Source organism: Protobothrops mucrosquamatus, unplaced genomic scaffold (genome assembly GCF_001527695.2).
Source record: "Protobothrops mucrosquamatus isolate PMUCROS unplaced genomic scaffold, P.Mucros_1.0 scaffold1847, whole genome shotgun sequence".
Classification (NCBI taxonomy): domain Eukaryota; kingdom Metazoa; phylum Chordata; class Lepidosauria; order Squamata; family Viperidae; genus Protobothrops; species Protobothrops mucrosquamatus.
In genome coordinates this window covers 155,279-172,973 of record NW_015387977.1, presented here as the reverse complement: position 1 = coordinate 172,973, position 17,695 = coordinate 155,279, and the positions used below count along the sequence as shown (strand labels likewise).

At 34.2% G+C, this 17,695-nt stretch overlaps 1 protein-coding gene across 1 annotated transcript in view; it reads left to right on the top strand.

Annotated features, from left to right (window-relative positions):
- Positions 1 to 17,695, top strand: part of LOC107294151 (aspartyl/asparaginyl beta-hydroxylase) — a 58,967-nt gene that overhangs the window by 14,362 nt on the left and 26,910 nt on the right. The window contains exons 7-11 of the mRNA XM_029285545.1: positions 543 to 587; positions 2,993 to 3,088; positions 11,185 to 11,270; positions 12,046 to 12,132; positions 15,335 to 15,485. Of these exons, the coding sequence (XP_029141378.1) occupies positions 543 to 587; positions 2,993 to 3,088; positions 11,185 to 11,270; positions 12,046 to 12,132; positions 15,335 to 15,485 (465 nt within the window). The remainder of the gene's footprint in view (positions 1 to 542; positions 588 to 2,992; positions 3,089 to 11,184; positions 11,271 to 12,045; positions 12,133 to 15,334; positions 15,486 to 17,695) is intronic.

The following is a 17,695-nucleotide window of genomic DNA, read 5'->3' as shown; positions in this document are numbered from 1 at the left end:
GAGGAGGAACATACACAAGATCATGTGGCTGCTCAACAACATGAGACAGGTTAGTACAATATTTGTCCATTCAAACTAGTACGTTGTATATAATAGCACCAGTAACTGGATGTGACTAAAACTGTGCAAAAATAAGTAAATATATTTTCTGCTTTTATATTTATATGGTATGAGCAGAATTATATTATAACAATATACATTTGAGTTACTTTTTATCAACAAAATTACTACCTAAACTAGAAGATCTTTGTGAACAGAAAAATGCAGCTTGAGTGTGAATAGTAACACTTGTCAGTTGCCAATATAACTTATTAAATACAACAATATGTCTATGGATTGTTTCCTCTCTATGTAGGAATTTTATCCTATTTGAATAATCCCAATTTTGGCAGAATGTTGCCCTTCTTTGCCGTGTAAGGACCTTAAATATATTTGCATCGTTTCAGTTCTGAGGGGAAAAAATGTTTTAGTAATCCTAAGAGATTGTGATAACATCTGTAAGCTTGTGTTATAATAATTGACTAAAAATCTTTGAATTACAGAAGTTCCTGTTCACACAGAAGATTATACAGAGGATGATGTAATTGGTAAGTCACCTCTTCAGATTCTTATTTTTAATTAAAAGTAACTTTCACACAGTGCTCATAAGAGACATTTTACATAAAAGTAGAAATAAAACTCATAAGCAGATTTGAGGTTTGAAGCAGAAGTTAAAAACACAGAACTATAGAGTTTAGGAATTATTTTTTTTTGAGTGGAACAAGCAATTAGAACAAAGCAATAATTGTCAGGTTGATATTTTTATGTATTTCTAGCACTTTTTTCTTTTTTATTCCTAAGAATCCTATTTTTTTATTGTATTTATTCAGGTTGGCAATTCATCATCTAATTTAATAACAGCATTTAATAAAACAGCTGACAGTAGATACATTTTTTACAATATCGATTAGTCTTTAAATAATGGTATAGATAAAACCATGAAATTTGGACAAAGGAGGCCTGCCTTAAAGTCTTTGAACAAAAATTATATTAAAAATGAGATATGTATAAAGTAGGATAATAGATACCATTAAACAGATAATTTACTGCAATAAAAAACAGATGTCTATAGAAGAGTGTTAAAGTTATGGCCATTTTTGGGAGCTACTGATCTGCAATAGGAACTTTTCAAATCTTATTCCATAATGATTGTTATTTTAATTTTCAGAATTAAAGCATATTGGGAAGCACATAATTATAAGGTGTTTTCTGAGGCCAGAAATTCAGTTTACTTCTTGATATGGCATGTAATAGCCATATTTTTATGAGATATATAGCAAAATATGATATAGCATAATTTATTACCCCTCCTACATTCACTGCACTTTTCCATCACCTACTATTATATAGCAAAATCATCTCAAATCTTCTAGGTTGGTGACTCCTATTGGTATGAATTCTAAGCAGTACTTTAATAAGGGGCAGGCATACGTGGCAGGGCAGTTTAATGAGTGTAATTGCATGGATAATATAGAATATCCTAAATTTCCTATAAATTTAGCCTGCTGCTAGAAAGTTGATTGTCAGGAAACAGGAATTGTGTAATCAGCTTCCGCTAAAACAACCATGTCAGTTTTGCATGTTTTTCAGGATTTGAAAATATAGTGAACCGAATTTCCAGAAACTCCTTTCATTTTCTATATTCTTTTTGTACTACAAATTTTGAACTGTTTATCATTGAAAAGTAGATTGATATCTTATAGATATTCAAGAACTGAAGTGAAATTGCTGTTTAATCAAATTTTTAATGCTGTATTTTTTCATATGAGAGAGGCAAATTATGGCTTACAGAGTGTTGTTTGGAGTTTTTTATATGTAATATTCATTGTCTAAAAAAACTACAAAGGGAATTTTAAGAGCATTATTTCTTTCAGTTTTAAAAATATTTTAATTTTAAATGAGTGAATTGCATCGCATTTAATTTTGCTAATAGTCACACATAAATTTTAGAAGTAATAATCTAAACTTTGGCAATTCTTATCCATTGTGGTATGGATAATCCATACTATTAAACAGTAATAGTTCAGTACAGTAATATTCTGTTTCAGGGTTGCTGATATGCACACACACACACACACACGCACACACACGCACACACACACACACACGGAGGGAGGGAGGGAGGGAGAGAAAGAGAGAGAGAGAGAGAGAGAGAGAGAGAGAGAGAGAGAGAGAGAGAGAGAGTATTCAAAACTGGCACATTTACTGAATTTTAGACAGATAACAGCAGTCAGCAGTGTGAGTCAAATGCCTAAAAGCGGTTGACCAAATACATTCCAAGAGTCACAGGATGCCAAATTGGGTAGTCAGTTGGTCCAGTGGCCAGGAACAAAAAGCAAGAACTAGAAAATCAAACAAATGTCTCCAACAAAGACTGCAGACAAAAGGGCGAGCTAAATCTGGATAACCAACTGGCTGCAATTACACATGCCTTGCCCTTTTCTTAGTGAGAAGCCTCCTTGAATGTTGCTCAGCTCACCTTTGGATTTGTCTAGACCTGGGTCTTTGGGGTTGTTCCTCATCATCTGGCTGCTCCATTTGAACAGGAGATCCTTGTGGTTGATCAGCCTCCATTGAATCCTGGCTTCCTGATTCTTAAGGCTGACCATCTGAAGCACAAGCTTAGCTGGAACAGCATTGTCAGATGCCAAGTGAAAATCAAACTTTGAATCATGGCTATATAACTGTCATCATTTAGTGATCACAGTTGAGTTGGGGCTGCTAAGTGGTCAATCACATAACCACAACTGTGCTTTCCTTTTCTCCTCTTCCCTACTCTTTGAAATGCTTCTCTCCACAACAATGCTAGGATAGAGGCTTCAAAACTAACAAGACAATTAGTTTCACACCTTTCGCTTTTGTTTGCCTCCTAACTCCCTGGCCCTTTGGAATATTCACTCATATGTTGGCATAATGAATAAGAGGGGAATTAATTTTTGTATTTTATATTCAGTGGAGAACAAGGGTTTACAAGAGAGTAAGGCATATTATGAGGAATACACCTTGAAAACAATTGCAGGCAGCTGTGAATACATTCAGCAAACAGCCGGTATATGCCCCATTGTGTGCCGCTTATTCTCTTGAAATCCCTTCCTCTCCAATCTCTCCACTCTGCAAAGAGGTGGGGGGGATGAATCAGATGCAAAAAAGTGCCTACAGATATCACTTGTATTTTCTTCTCTCTTTCCCCATCCACCAGCTAAAAAGATTTTGGCTGTATATATAAATTCCTTGTGTGTGTGTGTCCTTGTAATCAAGAACAAGTAGTTTATAGAAAATAGCTATTAAAGTGTTATTAATGGCTTCAAACTATGAAGTTGATGTTTATTTTTTCATTATAGTTATTGTTGTAAATAAATTTGATTTTTTAAAAAGTCTTATCGTGTATATTCAGTAACTATTGTATGAATTTACATATCTCTGAAAAATATACAAATGAAAAATGTCTGAATTTTGTTGTAAAAGATGTAGTTCCTTTTACGAGTTAGTCAGGAAAGCACAAAGTATTAATATATAATTTATATAATACCTATATATTATATATATTATATAATACCTATATATTTTAGGTAATCAGGTATACATATATATATGACAGTTTGCATTTTATAGCATAGCTCCTTCCTGCAATACAAGTGCTGAGAAATATATAAAGGGATGGTTCTTCTTAGGACACAATCTACTGGGACATTTGTGTAGCTTGGCTGTAGTGAGAATAGGATGCAAAACTAGACAACTGCTTGAATGAATCTTACCTTCTTAACTAGAGGTGAATTTGAGTTGATGTGAAAGCTTTGTGGGCAGCCCATAGAATAATTGCTAGGCATTTCAACCGTAGTTTTGGTGATATAGCTCCTTCTATTGTATCTTATTATATTACATTGGTCTGAATATGAATGTGTAGTTCAGCTGCAACTGACATATTTGAACATTAACTGGCACATGGATTTTTAGTAGCTGCATTCTCATAATTTCTCTCAAAGGACCCCAGAAAATAAACTACTCATATTTCTGTTGTTTGATCTTGAGACATCTGTAATGGTTCCATATCTGATGCTTTCACTATCCCTGCACAGACATCTTGTTTAATTCAGTTCCTATATGTGTTTAATTCCTGCCATTCCCAGCATGATATTTGCCTTAACTCTTTCTTTTTGGCACAGTTTTGTGCTATTTGAAGATATTTCTCTTTATACGAAGTGTTTGACATGATAGAACAGAGGAGAATATAAGCGATTTTAGATTTTTTTCTATTTAAACATTGGTTTACCACTTTTTCTACCTTTATGTTCATGATTTGCAGATTGGTAGCTGAAATAATATATTATGATTTGGATATAAAGACCTAATTCCAATCTCTTTGTTTTCAACTTCTTTATTCCTTCTGCCCTTCAGTATGTATATATATATAAACCATTTTTTTCAAACATTCTAAGATCAAAAAAAAGCCCAAAGTAGAACTATATAGACTGTAGACAAGTCTTTCTATAGTGCCAAAGGCAGTCTCTCTCACATGCAAATGATTGCCACTTATTTTCCAAGAGGGAAAATGAGGATTTTGGAAAACATCTTGACATAAGCAAAATTTGTTCATCCTTCTGTAACACTGGGTACTCCAGCTTTCATAAATATGAATGTATCTTAGGCAATTTTCCTTCCACATGCGCTTTCCCCATCATAATGGGTGTTTTTTTAAGTGTATATCCAATAGGCGTATCAAAGAGAGGTGGGGTAAGAGATTCTTGGGTTTCTGGGATCATTTTAGTTCCAAGGGACTGTCCTTTAATTCTGTTATTGCCTACCTTTTCCCCTAGATAGCAACTTTGTGTTTAATTAAACAGTATTTCTAATAACACATAGCTAAATTAAGTATATTACAAAGTTGCATATTTATATTAAAGATTATTTCTCAATCACCTGTTTTATGGTTGGTCCTCTAATTTAGATCTCCCCTTATTTTTTCAGATACTTAACGCTTCAAAAAGACTCCCTACATCAGGAGGACCAGCTTAAACCATATTCTACACATTGGCAGCAGATGTTTGTTAAAATATTTTCTATGACATAATTAACGGAGCTCAGAAAATTAGTGGCGGATGTAGGCACTAAAAAGTGTTTCACAAATTACTTTATGAGACCATTCCATTTAGAAATTCCATTTTTAATTCATTTCCCATAACTACTAATATGACATAAAAATGTAAAACCTTTTAAAAAATGCTTAATATGCATGGCAAATTCATTTCTTAAAATGATACAAGAAATGCAAAAGATACTTCCGAAAATTCCTAAAACAGTGAAGGATTACAGAGCACCACAGCACATAGTTGATTTTTTTTTTAGTAAGCCAGTTAACTTTAGCATATATTTAGGATACTAATATTCATTTTTAATATTTTTGTAGCATTTAATATACATGTTTTTTTTAACTTTTCCCCTATTAATGGACGAATAATTGTATTGAATTTTAATATGTGGTGTTCACATAATTGTAAGTGTGCTATTTATAGTGTAACAGTAAAATATGGATGTAATCTGATTTTACAAAGTTTTAAAATGTGAACAAAATATTTTGGTATATTTACATGCCTTATGGCAAAAAGCTAGTGAAATAGGACTGTGAAATAATTTTGACTTGGACTTCTACATACTAATTTTGTATGCCATTATTTATCTGACATTAGCCCAGATAAAGCAAATAATTTAACCATGGACCTATTCCAAAAGGATCACTAAATATATTTTTTACTTTTTTATGTTTTGATGGACTGATTCTTCTGGTGAAACTTTAATATTAAAACACAAGGATTTCCCTTTGTCTTTTGGCCTCATTATTATCTCTGCTATGTAAGTGATGTTCTTGTAACTTCTTATAATAATAAAACTTCTGCAGTAAATAAGATTTAAAAGTAAATGATCTTAGGCTTACAGTTTAATTATTACTGCTTGTACATGCTTTACCAAAAACTGTTTGTTATAATTACATATATTTCTTAATAAATACTCTGCTTACAAAAGGTGAATATTAACTGAGGCAGTATGTAGGAGAATTGTTCTCAGTCCTGCTGCAGAATTTAAAGATATTCTTTCAGAAAAAATAAAAAGTAGTTACATTTAAAACTGAGATTTTTATAGGAAATACATACTATTTGAATCTTTGAGGGTTCACTAGAATAGCAATAGAATTTGTGGCTTGTATATTTTAGGTAGTGATTGGATGTAACTTGTTGTTTTTTTGAAAAAATAGAGATAAATGCAGTGCATTTTTATTATGTTGAAATCCAAGATAACAAGGACTACATAGTTTGAGAGTGTACGTAGTACTTTATCATGTATTTCTGTGGACTTGTTCTTCTCTCTCTCACTCTCCCCATCTATGCATGAAAGATTTTGCATAAGCTGTAACTGCCTTGGTCTTTCCTATTTGTTGTGTATGCACAGGCGCTGCAGCAAATGAGAACATTGTGCAAAAAGGATTATGCCATATACATTTATGATACTTAGGAAACAATCTGTTCATACAGATTGAGGCAAAGTATTATTTTTCATAGAATTAAAATTGTACATTTCTAAATGACAGCAATACTTTTTATAAAGCCATAATTTTAAGGATAATTAAGATTATTTTGGGTAAAATAAATTGAATTTTTTTGTACAGCGACTCTGTATTTTTGAAATGCTGATGATTGTGCTGTGATCAAATTTTCTGTTATGCTACTATATGTTTTTCTTGTTTACATAAGTGTGCCATGGAGACAAGGTGAAGGGAACTATTAAAATATGTACCTTCTGTGTTAACATTTGCTGCAATAAAATACAGAAGAATGTTTCACTAGTGGAGTAATTATTTTCAAAAATACTGACACATACTTTAGTGATAGATCATTAAATCATTATAAAGGTCAGAAAAAGACCATTCAGGAGGAAAACAGGACTAAAATCATGGAGGCATAAAGAAAATAAAACCTAATGTGGCCTTAACCATATTACTCCCAGAATATGTCTTGAGTTGTATTATACTAAGGATATAATTGAAAATGATGTTTAACATATTAGGACCATTTGCTTCCTATGAATATTGCAGAGACTTGTGGCATAAAGACTGATAGCTAATATGACATAATATGTCAGTGTTTAAGGTTGCTGCACAGAATTCCTTGCATGTGCTGTAGAACTAAATCTAGGTAACAGTTGCTGAATTTATTTCACAAACTTTGTTTGTTTGTTTGTTTGTTTAACTATCTGTTATATTATATTGTATATCCAGAGCCACTATTGGAGAGAATTGGATAGTTTAGATAGATAGATAGATAGATAGATAGATAGATAGATAGATAGATAGATAGATAGATAGATAGATAGATAGATAGATAGATAGATAGATAGATAGATAGATAGATAGATAGATAGATGGATGGATAGGCAGGCAGGCAGACAGACTGGCAGATAGACAGACAGACAGACAGACAGAGACAACTTATGACCAATTGCTTAATGATCGTTCGAAGTTAATACAGACTCAAAAAAAGTTACTTTAAACCTGTCCTTGAAGTTAAGACTACCACAGCACCCATGCAGTCACATGATCACATTTCAGGCTCTTGGCAATTGGCTCACTTGATGATTGGTTATGGCATCCCACAGTCATTGCTTTTTGCATTATTATTTTTTTGCATTTTTTGACAAAAAAACAGCCATTGGATAAAATGGGTTTACACTTACAATCATGTGGTTTACTTAAACACATGGCTTGCTTAACCACGGTGACTCACTTCACAATCGTCGCAAAACCAGTCATAAAACTGTGTGGTCACATAATTCCTCAATTTACAATCACAATGACTTAAGAGCGAAATTCTGTTCCCAATTGTGGTCATAAGTTGAAAATTACTTGTATTATGAAAAACAACTAAGATTGGGGTATATAATGCATTAAGAAATGGTGTTGCATGAAACTTTTACCCATAGGAACCATTGGTCCATTCTAGAGAAAATTAGACCTTTTACAGTTTGATAGAATATTTAAAATTCCTGTGGCACCAAAGAAGCCAATTGGCTTACTATTGTATAAATATGTTTAGGAAAAGACTATTCAAAAGAATTATCTTTTTCAAATATATACTTTTTATTAAAACTTTTAAAAGAGAAAATAAAAACTAATACAAATGAGTATCAAGTAAGAAAAAAGGAAAAGAAAGACGTTAAAGAGCAAAAAGTGCAAGAAAAGAAAAAAAAAGTTAAAAATAGAAAAGAAAAAAGATACAAAAAATGGCTGCTGATATTCTTCACAGCAGTTATATATAACCTTATATTTAATCTCTCTCAGGTTTTATTTGACCTCTCTCAAGTTATATTACCCTTGTTTCTATGATATATCTAATCATCAAAACACATAAATCACAAGTTCATTTTTATGCAAAAAGTCCAGGAGTAGTTTCCAGACATCAATAAATGTAGATAGATTTTTTTTGTCTAATCAAAGAAGTTAATTTAGCTACCTCAGCTACCTTTTTCACTTACTGGTGTTATCAGGGCAGGCCTCAAAAGTGAGGTGAAGCAAATCAATGCAGCCAGCTTGATATTAGAAGCACACTGCTTTTGGAAGCATTTCAAAGGAATGCTTTGCTCAAAGCATCATCAAAGCAAAGCAACCCATTTAAACACATCCTTAATTAGCAACACATGTATATTTTACTCTGAGCACACTATGGTTACATTCTATTTATTTGAAGACAGCAATTTAATAATTCAGTGAATATACACTTGAACTTGCTTTTAAAAAGGATCAGGATGATAAGAAATCTGTTTACCTATTCCAGGACATGGTGAAAAAGAAACTCTGCAAAAAGAAAAAGGTAAGCAACTGAAAATACGGACAGTTCAAATAATCTAAAATTCCTGCATTGGTAAGAACATATTTGAAATAGTCTAATTGTTTTTGTTTGGGGGGGGGACTTTGACATCTACATTCAGACAGGGTCAACCTGAGAAAATGATCATATCTTTAAAAACACTTTGGATACCATTCTAGGATTTGGGAAGAAAATGTTTTATCTATATGGTCTGCTTAGCTACAAATCTCATCTTCATTGGAAATGGCATTCAGACAAATCCTAAGACTTCTCTTGTCCCTAATATATCATTTAGACTTCTTGATTTCCCACCATTTTTGTTTATTTAAAGTTTAAGAAATATATCCTTTTTCACATTTCAAGTTTTCATGCAAAAAAAAAAAAGCTCAAAAGAAGATAATAATTCAAAAGCTTGGCCAACCAGATGCCTATAGTGCTTCACAAGCCATTGCTCCCTGGCATTTGGAATTTGGAAGCCTGCCGTTCTCAGGCTAAAAGAGAGACAAAGAGAGAAACATTCAAATATCTGAAGTGTCCTATCATTAAATACATTTTGCTGGAGATCTCCAGTTTTCTTACTAATATCATACTATATGAGTTGAGACAGCTACATTTTCCATTTAAAATGAAATGGGTAAGAGATTAAAAGTTCTGCTTTAGCTGGCAGTATTGATACCTTTTAATTTATTATTATAACATGGTATTTGAAAAGAAATATAGCAAGAAAAAGGCTACTACTAAGTAAACTATTCTAGTGAAATAAGATTCTCTGTAGAGGTTGCTATCTTAAGATAGCGGTTTATTGATTTTGATATATATTGTAAAAGTTATATCATAAAATATGCATTATTTAAAAATGACTCAAAAGAACTGAATTGTGCAAGCATGAAACGCGCCCACTTTGCTATTTATTGAAGCAGCCCAACCTTTTTTTAGATTTCTACATGAATTTGCAAAAAAAGAAATTAACCTTTATGAATGGATTCCTGAAAGTGGATACACTTTTTTTGCAGTCATACACAAGACAGACTGCTTTAGTGGACCACTGAGACATTTTGTTTGTACCAGATCCAACCATTTCTTCTGAATTCTCTTAAAAATGCACCAGAATATAGCATTGGCCAATGTAGACATCTGTCATTTTTTCCTTATTGTCCAAAAACAGGATACCATATGGTAGAATGTGAACTAAATGTCCTAAAGCATATGGGTGTTCTTGGAAGCAATCTATGAAAACAGATCTCCCAAATCTTTAAAAATGACAGTGAATTATTCTATTATTTTATTTTCATGTCTATGCAATCAATCATATTGAGCTAAAATGCTATAGTATTCAAAATACTGAAATACATATGTGTTTATATATTAAGAATGGAAGGACTAGCATTTCATCTTTCACACTGTTACATAGGTAAATAAATCTTACAAATGCAATATTACAGTTCTGACAGCTGAGAAATATGTATAGGCAATAGCTTACAGTAGCTGTAAATACTTCATTTGACACATTGGTTTAACAGTTTTAGCTAGAGATGGTTTTGGAGTTCTGGTTAAAAATGTCTACAATTCATCTCATCAGCCATAATTATCTTGAATTCTATAATGGTAAGATCCTTAAGTATTTTTTGTTTGTTCTAGATTAATTTTCCCCATACAAAAGTTTTGGAACCCCCAAAGTATACTATCCTTATTTCTTAACGTAATCTTTTCAATGTTAATATTGGTAGAGACTCATAATTAGAAATTTCAGGACCAGGTTTATCCCCAAGGACCCCTCCAAAGGGCAGAAAAAGATACTGTATACAGAAAATTACCATATTAAATTCAATAATTTAGATTTTATTACATCAAATTTATTTTTTATCTTTATTCCACCCACTGCTTGGAAGAGGAGACTTTCCTACTTATTTATATTTTATGCTCATATTGATCCCCTATGTGTATGTTGAGACTTCCAAACAATAAAACTATAGTTCTTCTACTTACCACATTTGGAATTGTAAAAACCAGATAGGATGATGGGATTGGCAGAGTGGCAGGAGAGAGATCTTTGTTGGTACAAGTGTGGGGCAGGTTTGGGGCAAGGAAGGAGGAGGCAGAGAGAGAATGGGGAAGCAGGAGCTGATACCAAGATACAATTTTTAGTTTGCAAATGATTATGGATCTAAAATGTATCCTGCCTTCCAATGGAAAACTGATTTATTATACCAGAGTTCTTGAGTTGCTGTAAAGTAATCTCCAATATTACTGAATTTGGTAGAAATTTTGTGGATTTTTTTATGCTCTTTCATAGTAAAGAAGAAGAAACCAAAATTGCTCAATAAATTTGATAAAAGTATTAAAGTTGAACTTGATGCTGCAGAAAAGCTACGCAAAAAGGTAAAACAGATTGCAAAATTAAAACTGCAATTTAGCGTGTACTTGTGTGTGTCTGTCTGTCTGTCCATGCATCATACCACATAGCTAAATTAATTGCTAGTAAACTTCCTCTGGGGGGAGAAAAAGTATGAGAATGGACATTGACTTAGCAGAAATGTTTTAATATCTCTGAACATTCATCAACATGTCAGTAATCGATACACAACCAATAGGAATCAATCTTGTCTTTGGAATGATATTCCTGCAACTATAGAAATTAACACAAGCCATTTGTCATAATCTTTTTCAGATAAAGAAGATTTTTATGACAAATGGCTCATGTTAATTTCTTAACATAGTGATCAGAAATTATTCAAAGTTAATCCCCTCTTAAATAATTATATTTTAAATATCTATCTAGGCCTTTTTTATTTTTCCTAGGGCATTCATTTTAAACCCAAGAACTACAGAATTTTGTTTTTCTCCCTGAATTTATACTATTATTTGCATTTCTTTTAGTGATATTTTAATAACTTTTGTCAAAATATCATTGTATAAGTTCTTAAAATTGTATATTATATCTTAAGTACCAAATATTCCACCACACTTCCCTGATACTCTAGGTTCTGCTTTTCCCAACTTTTTGCCATCTATATGTGATGGAGTTCAATATTTATATGTCCTTGTTTGGGCCTTGTGGGAGTCAGCATCCAACATATCTGGAGTGCATTCTTTATATAAATAATAATTGTAAGGATTTCTCTTTTTATTTATAGCATAACTCTCTCACTTTCAGGGGAAAACAGAAGAAGCTTTAAAGGCATTTGAAGCTTTGGTAAGCAAGTATCCCCAAAGTCCACGAGCAAGATATGGAAAAGCCCAGGTAAAATTAAAAGAAAGCAAAAAATTGTGTATGGAAAATCAAACCATGATGTATCTCATTATGTACTTAAGATTTTTTACTGGTTGCAAATAAAGTAAAGTAAATAAAGTAAACAATTGATATACTGTATTAGGAAACAGCCTCTGATTTCAAAATCTATGAGTTATTTAATTCTTTAAAATACAGTGGTACCTTGGCACTCATCATTAATTGGTTCCAGGAGGTGCGATGAGTACCAAAAATGATAAGTACCAAACAATTTTTCCCATAAGGAAAAAAAATCACAAGGCAGCTGACACCAACAGGTTTTAGCTTGTGCGTTGAATACCAAATCAACGATGAGTACCAGGACAAAATTTTCACATTGAGTACCAAATTTGATGAGTTTCAAAGCAATTGAGTACTAAGCTACAACAGTATATAGAGGGGGGGAAATGCAGTATGGTCTCATAAGTTAATAGTGATAGACTAAGTGTACATTATTTTGTTGTAATTAAGTTGATTGGACATTGACAAATTTCTCTGAACTGAGATTATCTTCCTTTATTTCTCTCTTTTAATAAATACACTAATCAGGAAATTATATGAATCAGAATTGGCAAAAAAACAAACAAGTGCAGAGAATAGTGAATTTTGGAATTTAATGGCCAAATGGTAGCATGGCACAAAAAGGACCATGGTGGGCCTGAGTTTGAAAGAAAACATTCCCATAAAATTGGGATTGGGAGGAAGGGGAAAAGTTAATAAGTGAATGATTTTTCTAAGTGTTATTTGTCATACTGAAAATTCCAATTTGCTACTAACTTTTGTATGGATTTGGGAGCAAGATCACGCTTTCAGGATTGGTGGGCACATGTAGTCCTGACTCTGCATGTTACAAACCTCTGGATTTCTAAGGGAAAACATGGAAAATTTCCTTACGGATTCTTTCTAGCAGAGAATTGCCGTTGCATTATTTTGTGAATGAGAATAGCAATAGCAATAGCACTTAGACTTATATACTGCTATACTTTTCAGCCCTCTCTAAGAGAAGTCAGCCTGGGTCAATCTGGGTCCTCATTTTATCAATCTTGTAAGGATGGAAGGCTGAGTCAACCTTGAACCAGTCAGGATCGAACACCTGGCAGTGGGATTACAGAATTAGCCTGCAATGCTGCATTCTAACCACTGTGCCACCAAGCAGAAGCTGAATAGTCCTGTTTATGTGTCAGGAGTATTTGATAGCTAATCATACCCAACAATGGTGCAGTTAGGGACAAGTTGATGACAAAGTTCAGATTTTTGGATCTAAATAATTGAAATTAAGATGTTTCTTTCATGGCATTGGAATAATCATTTAAATTTATCCCAGTAATATTGGCTAAACACAGACAAGGTACTAATTTGGGTTCAGTATGAATTCTATCTTTAACTGAGTGAATGGAACTAAGTGCCAAAATATCCCTTTAAATCAGCCCCAAAGATGGCAGAAAGATATATTTGAATGGTTCGGATAACTTAAGTGGCAAGGAGTTGAGTATAAATTGCAAATATCAAGGGCCCAAGTTACATAGATGATTTGGGGAAAAAATAATTCCTTACATAATACAGACAGAGCTAGAGTTTTCCCCTGCCCTGTAAAAATTGAATGGTTAACTGCATAATTTTTAAAAGCAAGACCACTTTGATCCTACTTGATCAGTTTTCAGACTTCTCCTGAAAGAAGAGAACAGGTCATATAATGTAATGCTTCTTTACATGAGTAGAAGAAGCTAGCTAGCTCATGTCTTTCCATTTCTGAATGCTTTTGAGCTTCTCACATTGCAAGGGATTAAGACACGGTATTAGCTCTTCTACCCTTCTCAGCTGATGTAATCCTAAAATGAGAGTATGTTCCCTAACTCTGCCACCTGAAATTATCTGGTGAAAATGTAAGACATGTACAGGTGGTCCTCAATTTATGACCATTTTTAAATGACTGCTCAAAGTTATGAAGGCACTGAAAAAAGTGCCTTACAATCAGTCTTCACACGTCACAATGTTACAGCATTCCTGCAGTTGCATAATCATGATTTGGGCATTTAACAACTGACGTGTATTTATAATGGTTGTAGAGTCCTGGGGTCACATGATCACCATTGGTGAACTTCCCAGGGGGCCTCTGATAAGCAAATTTAATGGGAGAAGCTGGATTTGCTTAATGTAATTTGCATAACCACTGCAACAAAAAGGTCATAAAATCAATTGCATATCACCTAACACATGCATCACCTAACCACAGAAGTTCTGATCCTAATTGCGGTCGTAAGTTGAAGACTACCTGTACTGTGTAAGTTAGAACATTTAATCAGTGGAACAACCTGCCTTCAGAAGTTGTGAATGCTCAAACATTGGAAGTTTTTAGAAAGAGACTGGACAGCCATTTGTCTGAAATGGTATAGGGTGTCCTGCCTCTATTTTTATTATTTTTATTTTATTATTGTTGTTGCTGTTGTTATTTCTTTAAGGACCTCAGTCTAAAAACCCACAAAAGAATATATTTAAATCCTTAAAACCTAGTAGCACTAACCTACTATAACTAAAATGCAGACATGATACTATTCAAACTTATAGAATTAATTATGAAATTACCTACTGTTAAAATGTGATAATCATTTTAGGCATTTAGAGCAGAGGTCTGCAACCTGACAACTTTAAGACTTATGGATTTCAGCTCCCAGAATTCCTCAGCCAGCATAGTCCACAAGTCTTAAAGTTGTCAAGGTTGCAGACCCCTGATTTCGAATACAGAACAGAGATTGTAGGTTTTTTTCAGTTTTATGTCCCTTTTGCTGCAAGGAGGGGGAGACAAGAGCATCTTAAGTTCAAAATCACTTTACAGGCATCTCAGAAAAAATCAACTAAAGGAAGACGTGCATTGAAAATGTATTGATTGTTTTGAAGCAACTGTCATATCTTGATATAAAGAGGGCTTACAAATTTTCAAAATAACTTCTTAGTTTTTGATAGTATAACCGTGTTACACAGTTAAAGTCTCATTCTTCCTTTTGTACTAAAGAATTATGTATCTGCCATATGCAGTTTTTATAAATCAAAACTTTAGAACTCACATAATGGTGATTTTGAAATAAATCTTATAATCTAACAGCGATTAATTAATTAACCTGTGCTTTAAGTTTGATAGCAATTTCAATACTAATTAATGCTTGATTATCACACACAGAGTGAGGATGACTCGGCTGAGAAAATGAGAAGCAATGAAATACTACAGCGATCTATTACCACCTATGGTGAAGTGGCCAATCTGCCAAATGTCCCTGATGATCTAGTAAAGATGACATTGAAACGGCGGGCAGACAGGCAGCAGTTTCTTGGTAAGTTTCTGAAACCAGACTTACCAGTGGCTCAAATGTTGAAAAATGTTCCATGTTTTGATATCCAGGAATTAGATATTCTTGTGTAGTTCCCAAGCTTCCAAACTTATGGGCAGCAAGGTAGGATGGAAACCTATTGAACACTCTCAAAATATCTCTTAACCTCTTAAATGTTTATTGTAAACCACCTAGAGTCACTTAGGTAAGATGGGCGGTGTATAAATGATAGATGGATGGATGGATGGATGGATGGATGGATGGATGGATGGATGGATGGATGGATAGATAGATAGATAGATAGATAGATAGATAGATAGATAGATAGATAGATAGATAGATAGATATAGATAGATAGATAGATAGATAGATAGATAGATAGATAGATAGATAGATAGATAGATAGATAGATATCCTGCAACAAAATATCTATTGAATCTGGCAGTAACATTTGAAGAACATTGCACTGGACAAATTATCACTTTAGCAATAGTTAACTGACAGGCAATTCAGCAGGTCCTAAATTCAACAATTCCTAAGAGCCAATTTGGTCTAGTAGTTAAGGTACCAGGCTAGAAACTAGAAGACTGAGTTCTAGTTCCACCTTAGGTATGAAAGTAAACTGGGTGACTTTGGATCAGTCATTCTCTTTCTGCCCAACTCACCTCACAGGACTGTTGTTGGGAAGAAAATACCGTGTTTTCCCGAAAGTAAGACCTACCCGGAAAATAAGCCCTAGCTTGATTTTTTGGGGTGGGCCTAATATAAGTCCTACCCCAAAAATAAGCCGTAGTTTTGGAGCGAGGCAAGCTAGGGCAGGGGTAGGGGAGGAGCTGTCTCACGTGCCCCGCACCCGCTTACCATTGCAGCCTGGCCTTACATGAATTGACACCTGCCTCATTTTGCCAGCCCACTCTTGCGGCGCCCCACCCCAGCCTGCATTTCATGATCAGAGGCCTTCAGAAAATGCCTCTGCAGCTGAGAATGGAGCTATGGATTCCCCCGGCCTGCATTTTGCTGTCAGAGGCCTTTTGGAAAGGCCTCTGCAGCCAAGGATCAAGCTACGGATTGAATTTGTAGCTCAGTTCTCGGCTGCAGAGGCCTTTCTGTACGGCTTCTGATGGCAAAATGCAGGCCGAGGGGCACCGCATGCATCAATCTGGAGCTCCATTCTCAGCTGCAGAGGCATTTCCTTCAGCCACAGAAGAAATGGGCCGACCGGGCGGGACTGTTAGTGCCGCAACCACGAGATGAGACCGTGGAAAAGACACCCCCCGAAAATAAGCCCTGGTGCCTCTTTTGGAGGCAAAAAAAATAAAATAAGACCGGGTCTTATTTTGGGGAAAATACGGTAGGAAGAGAAAGGCATAATTAGGAGGAAGGAGTATTAGGTATGTTTGCCACCTTGGGTTAATTATAAAAATAAATGAAATAGTAAATAAATAAACAAAATAAATTGGATAAAAAATGAAACAATTCAATGAAAACTAATGTTGTTATGAACTAGTAATTAAAATTAAAGGCTTTTGTGAGGAGTCAGTGTGTAATCTGGCCTTACTTCTTTTTACTGCATATATGCATAATGTTACTCTCTTTCTGCCTGAGATTTGAAACAAATCACATTAGTTACTGAGAAGTATTTGTCGTCATGAATTTCTGCCTAGATATTGTCTTCTTCAAGTTATACCTCAGAATGTCCCGGAGAGTAACTGAAGAAACGGGTCAAGTATATTCAAGTCAGGTAGTCTAATAACCGCAGTGTCTTTCCAAGTAGCAGATTTTGGTAACCCTTCTCACCTTTCCCCCAGAGAACTCATACTGGGAAAATAGGTAGAGAGAAATGCTTTTCTGTATTTGTGGTACAAAAGTGCTGCAGCTGCACTCTTGCCAGCTATGGCAAATGCTGTGGAAATCTGTGCTGAAGCTGCCAGACTAGAGAACCCTTGACTCATGCTGAAAGTCTTCCAGACTGTGCTTTTGGGAAGGCTGTGGGTAATCCTCACAGCATGTGCTGAAGCTGTCCAGAACACAAGTGGCCAATGGGGATAGAGAATGGTAAGATGAACCTTCTCCTGCAGCTCAAAGCAATTAGAAGTAATATAAACTGTTTTGTCAAAGTGATTCATGTTACCTCTCACGTTTATAAAGAGAATCAGGTCACCTGCTTGTACAAATCTCTTTGTTAAAGTGAATCAAATACAAGCCTAATGCAA